We start from the raw sequence: 9,715 nt of genomic DNA on the forward strand, positions 1-9,715 counted from the left end.
GGAACCAACCTGGTCAGTGAGGAACGAGCATCCTTCTGCCAGTGGGTGCCCATTGTTTGTCTGCTGGACAGGGCCCTAGGTGATCTGCTGGATGTGGGATAGGAGGCCCTGATCCAGCTGGAACAGCAGCCACCTGCGCAGTCCACTTCTGCACAGGATTTTGAGTTGTTGGAGGAGGAGGAGTTGGAGGTCCTGGACTTTGCTGTTGAGGGGGAACAGCGGAGCGCTGCTGCAGTGGTGCGAGGGTGGAGAGAGGAGGAAGAGGCTCAGGGGCCAGAGGAGGAGGACAGTGATATGCTGTGGTGCCTGCACACAGACCCCAGGGTGAAGCAGATGCAAGTTCGGGAGGACGCCTGCATCAGCATGATCCTGGACCCACGGCTGAAGGGGAAGGTGGGTCAGTTCCTGTCTGCTGGAGACCCTGAGCAGTGAACAAGGGAGTTGCAGCAGATCCTTGTTCAGCCATTGGAGGAAGCCTTCCCCCAGCATTCCACTCCCTCTGTACCTGTCCAGCCAGCACAGCAGCCGGTGCCTGCAGCAGCATCAGGCGCCCAGGAGACCTGCTGTCCTTGACAAAGGCATTCTACATGATGGTAGAGCAGCCGAGAGAGGAAGTACATGCAGCAGCATCCTCCTCTCAAAGTCACAGCCAGCGCCTGACCCGGATGGTGGCCGACTGCATGGGGTCCTTCAGTGGGCTTGACACCGGGGAGGAGCCTGTGGACCCCTTGGAGTACTGGGTCGAGCGCTTGCAGATCTGGAGTGAGCTGGCGCAGTACGCCCTGGAAGTCCTGTCTTGCCCCCCTTCCAGCATGCTGTCCGAGAGGTGCTTCAGTGCGGCCGGTGGTGTGGTCACTGGGGAGGGGTCTCGTCTGTCCCCAGTGTCCGTGGACAGACTCACATTTTTGAAGATCAACCCAGCCTGGATTGAAGGTACATTCCAGGCGCCTGATGTCGGCGAGAGGAGGACCTGAGGTGCCTGGGAATTATTTTTTCACAACATCAATCTTCAGGCCCCTGCTAATGTGGCCTGGTTTTTTTCTGTAGGTGCTGTGGTACCACCTCTAGGTGCCATGGCCCGTTACATTGCCTGCTGCCAAACGTCACTCCTCCTCCTCCTGCTGTATTTAACCTCCTGCTGTCTGTGTTCCCACCGCCAGGGTCCACAGAATTATGTGCTGCTGCCATGCGCCACTTGCTATTACGCCACTACAATAGCTACATTTTGTGGTAAAAAAATAATAATAATAATTCTGAGGTGTCTGGGTTGAAAACTGTGCTGTCCCAGTTGTGTATTGGACACAATGTGGGCTTTACGACTGCTGTCCGGAACCTCCGGCTGTTGGTGTTTATTTACAGCCGTGGTACCACCGCTAGGTGCCATGGCCCGTTACATTGCCTGCTGCCACACGTCACTCCTCCTCCTCCTCCTCCTCCTCTTGTATTTAACCTCCTGCTGTCTGTGTTCCCACTGCCAGGGTCCACAGAATTATGCGCTGCTGTCATGCGCCACTAGCTATTACGCTATAAATTTAGCTATGCTGTTGAAGAAAAAAATTTACAGCAGTTGAGTTCTGTAAGGGAAAAAAAATTAAGTTGGGTACAAGAGGAAGAATATGAACACACCAAAAAAAAAAAAAAGATCGTGGTGAAGAAGAAGAAGAATAACCAGGTGAAGAAGAAGAATAACTAGGCAAAGAGGTTAGAAGAACCAGGGGAAGAAGAAGAACCAGGTGAAGAATAAGAAGAAGAAGAACCAGGTGAAGAAGAAGAAGAACCAGGTGAAGAAAAAGAAGAACCAGGTGAAGAAAAAGAAGAAGAAGAACCAGGTGAAGAAAAAGAAGAAGAAGAATCAGGTGAAGAAAAAGAAGACGAAGAACCAGGTGAAGAAGAAGAAGAACCAGGTGAAGAAGAAGAAGAACGAGGTGAAGAAGAAGAAGAGCCAGGTGAAGAAGAAGAACCAGGTGAAGAAGAAGAACCAGGTGAAGAAGAAGAAGAACCAGAAGAAGAAGAACCAGGTGAAGAAGAAGAAGAACCAGAAGAAGAAGAACCAGGTGAAGAAGAAGAAGAACCAGGTGAAGAAGAAGATGAAAAACCAAGTGAGGATGAACCAGAAGAGGAAGAAGAATAAGAACCAGGTGAAGAAGAAGAAGAACCAGGTGCCAGTGAAGAAGAAGATGATGAAGATGATGGTGATGAGAAAGAAGATGGTAAAACAGAAAAAGAAGACGGTGAAGAAAAAGATGGAGAGAAGAAAAAGAAGAAGGTGAAGACGGTGAAGAAGAATGAACAAGAAATGCAGAAAAAAAGTTTTCCATCAATTTTTTTTTAATTACACCTATTTAATTGTGATGTCCCTTAACCACCCTGGCGTTCTATTTCCCCAGGATTTCCGTGCAAAAAGTGGTTCAATTAATTTCCCATAATTTTCAACCAATTTTTTTTTTTTTTTGCAATTTTTTTTATATTGAATTCAATACAGGTTATTGTATTGAATTACATTTAAAAAAAAAAAAGTGTTTGCTGCGAGATTTTGATGATGCTGTGTGACACTGTTTCCATCAACACCGATCGACGGGGGACATGTGATCTCCAAGGGAGAAGCAAAATCCGCCAATGGACATGAAAGAAGGCACTGGGGAAGCTATCAGAGGTACGTGACGAGGGATCAGCATGCCAATGGTGAGTATAAGACCCAGATGTATAGCCAGGTATAGTTAGCCAGATGTATAGCCAGGTATAGTTAGCCAGATGTATAGCCAGGTATAGTTAGCCAGATGTGCAGCCAGGTATAGTTAGCCAGATGTGCAGCCAGGTGTAGTTAGCCAGATTTATTAGCCAGGAATAGTTTAGCCAGATGTTTTGCCAGGTATATGGGGAGCAAGATGTTTGCCAGGTGTATAGAAGACAGATGTGCAGCCAGGTGTATTGGAGACAGATGTGCAGCCAGGTGTAGGGAGTCATATGTATAGGGAGCCAGGTTTGCGGGTGCCTCTGCCCCCCCCCCCCCCCATTGCCCCCGATGCCCCCTGACTCTGGCCGGGTGTCCCTTCTGTGGGGGGGCTCCCCTTCTGTGCTGGCTGGTAGTGGCCGGTGGGGATCCCCTCTGTGGGGGGGGGGGGGGGGGGAATCCCCATACTGTGCGTGCAGGTGGCTGGGTGGCCCTTCTGTGTGTGTGTGGGGGGGTATCACCTTCTATGGGGGCTAGTCATGGTCGGTCGGGGACACCCCCTTCTGTGGTGGGGGGAGGTGGGTGTCCCCATCTATGAGGGCTGTGGGTGGCCTCTCCCTCCTCTTCCCCCCATCCCTTCCGATCCCCCGTGCCCCCCCCCCTAATCCAGTGTCTCCCCCCTGTCAGAAGCCCTGATCTACTCACCTGAGGGCTTGCTCCTGCGGCGGAAGCGGCGCACTTCCTCCTCCATCGCGAAGTCTCGTGTTCTCTGTAATTACTGTACGTGGCTTGGTGACGTCACCAAGCCGCGTACTGTAATTACAGAGACCGGGACTTCGGCGATGGAGGAGGAGGGTGTCCATCTCGGCCAGCGCAGGAGAAAGCCCTCAGGTGAGTAAAGCAGGGCTTCTGACTGACAGTGGGGAGACACGGGATCGGGGGGGGGGGGGGGGAGACACAGGATCGGGGGTGAGGGGGGGGGGCACAGGGGACAGAGAGGGAGGAGGGAGAGGCCACCCACAGCTCTCATAGAAGTGGACACCCACCTCCCCCCCCCCCCCCCCGCACGGAAGGGGGTGTCCCCGACCGGCCAAGACCAGCCCCACAGGGGGGGATACCCGCCCCCCCCCCCCCCACACACACACACACACACACTACAGGGTCACCCGCACGCACAGTATGGGGATCCCACCCCCCCTCCCCACAGAGAGGATCCCCGCCGGCCACTACCAGCCAGCACAGCAGGGGACATCCCTCACAGAGGGGATCCCCGCACCAGCCACCCGCAGCACAGAAGGGGAATCCCGCACGCTGCTGAGCACATTCTCTGCCCCGTTGGCTGCACAAGGATTCCCCAGGGTGGCTGGATGCTAGTTCTGTATGCTGTGGGTAGCACAGATCGCTTCACGACAGGCATCCAGCCATCCTGGGGAATCCCTCTGATGAGGGAAAAGTGCAGCCGGCGGGGCAGAGAAACAAGAAATCTCCCTGGCAGTATTGACGAGCTCAGCTCGTCAATACCGCTTTCAGCAAGTTTTTCCTGGACGAGCTGAGCTCGTCAATACCACCAGGGTGGTTAAAAAAAATGTTTGCTTTAAGGCCATCCGAATTCAATTACCGATCATGACTCAAATTCGAATCGAATTCTATAGTCGTGATCACAGCCGAATCCGAATTTGACACGGACCCGAATTCGAATGTACTCGAATCGAATTTGGGTACATTCGAGCATGACTGAACATGATGTTATTATATCAATATGGAGCACAATCTCAGAGCAATCTACCTTATCTACTGCTTTTTGCTGCTATCTTGCTAGGAATGCATCTGCATCATCAGTACTGATCCTTTACCTGTGTGTGTATGCTGTTGAATGGATGAGGTGTGGCAGTGCCATGTGTACACAGGAGGGCCACCTTGCATATATTTCAATGATTTATGTTTGCTAGTTTTGACAGGTACTCCTCTACATAGTTAACCTATAGTTTTCCTTAATCACTGAGCAATTTTACAACACCTTGTTAAATCTATGACATGAGGAATTAAGGAGGAACGCCGGTGAAAATAATGTAATAAAAAAGTGCTTCATTTTTACAATAATTATGTATAAATGATTTAGTCAGTGTTTGCCCATTGTAAAATCTTTCCTCTCCCTGATTTATATTCTGACATTTTTTGGAAGTTGGAAACAGCTGTAAACAGCTATTTCCCACAATGCAATGAGGTTCGCAGACAGGAAACTGCCAGGACCATGTTCCTGACATCACACTGTGGGAGGGGTCAGTGTTGCCACCTCATCCCTTTAAATACGGACACTTATGAATTATACATGTCTTGTGGCTAGTTAGATGCAGTTTAGGCACTGATTATGTGTGAGAAGCCCCAGAACCTGTGTAACTTAGATGTGTCAGTATTTAAAGGGATGAGTTGGCAACCCTGGGAGGGGTTTCACCACAATATCAGCCATACAGAGCCCCCCGATGATCTGTTTGTGAAAAGGAAAAGATTTCTCATGGGAAAGGGGGTATCCGCTACTGATTGGGATGAAGTTAAATTCTTGGGTTTGGTTTCTCTTTAAGGCAGTTCTGAAGGCAAAAAGGGGTTCTAACCCAGTACTAGCAAGATATACAGTGGAGGAAATAATTATTTGACCCCTCACTGATTTTGTAAGTTTGTCCAATGACAAAGAAATGAAAAGTCTCAGAACAGTATCATTTCAATGGTAGGTTTATTTTAACAGTGGCAGATAGCACATCACAAGGAAAATCGAAAAAATAACCTTAAATAAACGATAGTAACTGATTTGCATTTCATTGAGTGAAATAAGTTTTTGAACCCTCTAACAATAAAAGACTTAATACATAGTGGAAAAACCCTTGTTTGCAAGCACAGAGGTCAAACGTTTCTTGTAATTGATGACCAAGTTTGCACACATTTTAGGGGGAATGTTGGTCCACTCCTCTTTGCAGATCATCTCTAAATCCCTAAGGTTTCGAGGCTGTCTCTGTGCAACTCTGATCTTGAGCTCCCTCCATAGGTTTTCTATTGGATTAAGGTCCGGAGACTGACTTTGCCACTCCATGACCTTAATGTGCTTCTTCTTGAGCCACTCCTTTGTTGCCTTTGCTGTATGTTTTGGATCATTGTCGTGCTGGAACACCCATCCACGACCCATTTTCAGTTTCCTGGCAGAGGGAAGGAGGTTGTCGTTCAGGATTTCACGATACATGGCTCCGTCCATTTTCCCGTTAATGCGATTAAGTTGTCCTGTGCCCTTAGCAGAAAAACACCCCCAAAGCAAAATGTTTCCACCCCCATGCTTGACGGTGGGGACGGTGTTTTGGGGGTCATAGGCAGCATTTTTTTTCCTCCAAACACAGCGAGTTGAGTTAATGCCAAAGAGCTCTATTTTGGTCTCATCAGACCACAGCACCTTCTCCCAGTCACTCACAGAATCATTCAGGTGTTCATTGGCAAACTTCAGACGGGCCTGCACATGTGCCTTCTTGAGCAGGGGGACCTTGCGAGCCCTGCAGGATTTTAATCCATTGCGGTGTAATGTGTTTCCAATGGTTTTCTTGGTGACTGTGGTCCCTGCTAATTTGAGGTCATTCACTAACTCCTCCCGTGTAGTTCTAGGATGCTTTTTCACCTTTCTCAGAACCATTGACACCCCACGAGGTGAGATCTTGCGTGGAGCCCCAGAGTGAGGTCGATTGATGGTCATTTTGTGCTCCTTCCATTTTCGAACAATCGCACCAACAGTTGTCACCTTCTCTCCCAGCTTCTTGCTAATGGTTTTGTAGTCCATTCCAGCCTTGTGCAGGTCTACAATTTTGTCTCTGACATCCTTGGACAGCTCTTTGGTCTTTCCCATGTTGGAGAGTTTTGAGTCTTCTTGATTGATTGATTCTGTGGACAGGTGTCTTTTATACAGGTGACTAGTTAAGACAGGTGTCCTTAATGAGGGTGACTAATTGAGTAGAAGTGTCTAACCACTCTGTGGGAGCCAGAACTCTTAATGGTTGGTAGGGGTTCAAAAACTTATTTCACGCAATGAAATGCAAATCAGTTGCTATCTTTTATTTAAGGTTATTTTTTCGATTTTCCTTTTGATGTGCTATCTGCCACTGTTAAAATAAACCTACCATTGAAATGATACTGTTCTGAGACTTTTCATTTCTTTGTCATTGGACAAACTTACAAAATCAGTGAGGGGTCAAATAATTATTTCCTCCACTGTATCTAATAAGGTGGCCAGTGAATGTATACCAAGAATAGATCTAGTGGCCACCCTCTATATCACCTTAAAGAATATTGACTGATGCATAACTATGCTCTTTTTCCATACCTCCTTCCCAACTTTTTGAGTTAAGAATGAGGAATATCGAAACCCCTCCCTCCACCAGCACCACGATACACACTCTAGTGAAAATATCACCTAGCTAGGAGAAAAAGTGAAATGAATATTGTGCAAGAAAATTTGAGCCTGGGAAAAAAAAGTTAAAGGGATACTGTAGGGGGTCGGGGGAAAATGAGTTGAACTTACCCGGGGCTTCTAATGGTACCCCACAGACATCCTGTGCCCGCGCAGTCACTCACTGATGCTCCGGCCCGCCTCCGGTTCACTTCTGGAATTTCAGACTTTAAAGTCTGAAAACCACTGTGCCTGTGTTGCCTGTCCTCGCTCCCGCCGATGTCACCAGGAGCGTACTGCGCAGGCCTAGTATGGTCTGTGCCTGGGGAGTACGCTCCTGGTGACATCAGCGGGAGCGAGGACACGGCAACGCAGGCGCAGTGGTTTTCAGCTGTGAGCCTCACAGCTGCTTGTCTCCCCTCTGCCTCTTCCAGCAGGGCCAGCAGCAGAAGCCAGCCACATGCTCACACCGTCTAGCCGTCGCGTCACCCGAAGAAGGTGTGGCTAAGCGCCAAAACGCGTTGTGACGTCAGACGGCTTGCCGCGACGAGTAGGACCCGGCGGTCGTCCTCAACTGTACCTGCTAAACATCACGCACGGACCCTGCAAGCCCTGGCCAGGCTCAGAAGGCGGAAGGGACTCGCTGGCGGCCTTCTACATGTGCATTCCTCGCACATACATTGTCAGTGCAATTTTTTATGCGTGTTGTTTTTGAATAAAGAGTTAACGCACCATTGGAGCGCACCCTTGTCCCCTTGTATTTAAACACTAGATCTCTGGCACCACCCAGCAGAGGGAGCAGAACCGTGGGCACACAATTTAAAGGGCCATACTAAGTTACAGCTAATGCCAGATCTACTACTTTTTTACACCAGTGTAGGTAGCCAGTATAGTTGCCCCCAGACCCAGTATAGGTAGCCAGTATAGTTTCCAACGGGCCTAGTATAGGTAGCTGGTATCGTTGTCCCAAAGCCCATAGTTGCCCCCAGGCCCAGTATAGGTAGCCAGTTTAGTTGTCCCCAAGCCCCGTATCGGTAGCCAGTATAGTTGCCCTAGTACAGGTAGCCATATAGGTAGTCCCCCCATACCTCCCAGCGGCTGCTGATCGTCTTGCCTTCTCTTCCTCTATAACAATCCCCAGTCCCTTGCATGCCCATACACAGACCTCAGATCAGAGCAAACCGCTGCACCGCTGTGACAGGAGAGTGACTCCCGTAGCAGCGCATATACAGGAAGTATATACAGGAAGTAAGTACTTACTTGCTGTATATGTGCTGATAGGCGAGCCACTGTCCTGTCACTCACAATGGTACAGCGGGTCGTTCTGATCTGAGGTCTGCGTAGCAGCAGCAGCATGCAAGTGGCCAAGGACTGTTACAGAGGAAGTGTCTGCCGAGAAGCTAAGACGATTGGCGGCCGCAGGGAGGGAGGGAGGCGAAATGCTGCTCCAGCGCCCGCCCATGCCGTCCGACGCAAAAGTTTCACTTGGCATTATAGGCAGGACGGCGCTTGCGCAATCCCATCCATGTGCCTCCTTGATCGCTCTTCCTTAGCTGGGAGCGTTCTGCCCATGCACAGTTTATTTATTTATTGTATTTATAAAGCGCCAACATATTACGCAGCGCTGAACATTAGTTTAGGTTACAGACAATATTTAGGGGTGACAACAGCAAAATGACAATACTTGAATACAAGAAAGACCAGATCACACAGCACAGTATGAGTACCAGGTAATGCTTAGTCAGTCACTGGAGGGGAGCATGGAAATTAGGCAAGTTAGGTTCACTGAGATGCATAGCATGGGTTCACAGTAATGGAGGTGCATGATCAGTTTGAGGGCTTTTGCACACTACATGCGATTCGGACGCAATTTTACATGCGATTCCAATTTTTAATCGGTACTGCATGCTGCATTTTTCTACTTGTTTTGATAGAATCCAGTGAAAATCGTAATTGCAAATCGGATTTGCAGTGCACAGGATGCCCAGGCATACGTGGTACAATTTTTTTCATCCAATCTTACCATTTCTATGTAGTATAAGGGTAAATTAAGTGAATATACCGAAAGGATAATTTAGGCAGTTCCCTTATATTACATAGAAATGGTAAGACTGGATGAAAAAAATTGTACCATGTATGGGCTCCATAAGTCTTTGTGAACTGCACATGTGCAGCAGATTGCTCCTAGCAATAGGAGTGGGATCAAGGAGGTACACACACAGGATCATGCATGCATGGCAGTGTTGCCAACTCATATAACTTAGATGTGTCAGTAATTAAAGGGATGAGTTGGCAACACTGATGCATGGACAGTTGCTAGAAGCAGACTAGAACTCTAGTCGTGGATCTTTCTGAGAAAGCAGAGCTAAAACTAAGGGGACTCGGAGACCGTAGGACACTCATAGATCGAGGGGGCTGGAAGAAGCCCCAGGTAAGTATAACACAACTTTTTTTGTAAACTGCAACTCTTGAGTAACATTTTCGGTAATGAATAAATAAATGCTGGATTGGTTAATTTCGTCGTCCATGAACACATGTAGCGTCACAAAGCTCAGACTTGTGCATTGCATAGCTCAGCTCTCGGGATCGCTGTCATGCCAGAGTTGAGAGGTCCTGTGTGAGGGAGA

At 48.6% G+C, this 9,715-nt stretch overlaps 1 protein-coding gene across 2 annotated transcripts in view; it reads right to left on the reverse strand.

Moving 5' to 3' along the window:
- LOC137546101 (uncharacterized) overlaps positions 1-9,715 on the reverse strand; it is a 34,390-nt gene that overhangs the window by 24,289 nt on the left and 386 nt on the right. Inside the window, exon 1 of one of the 2 annotated variants that reach the window (XM_068268112.1) lies at positions 9,646-9,683. The exons of the other annotated variant lie outside the window; for it this stretch is intronic. Within the exon in view, the coding sequence (XP_068124213.1) occupies positions 9,646-9,658 (13 nt within the window). The 5' untranslated portion in view covers positions 9,659-9,683. Of the gene's footprint in view, positions 1-9,645; positions 9,684-9,715 lie in introns of those variants that run through there. 2 annotated transcript variants of the gene reach the window in all.

Source organism: Hyperolius riggenbachi, chromosome 2, assembly GCF_040937935.1.
Source record: "Hyperolius riggenbachi isolate aHypRig1 chromosome 2, aHypRig1.pri, whole genome shotgun sequence".
NCBI lineage: Eukaryota > Metazoa > Chordata > Amphibia > Anura > Hyperoliidae > Hyperolius > Hyperolius riggenbachi.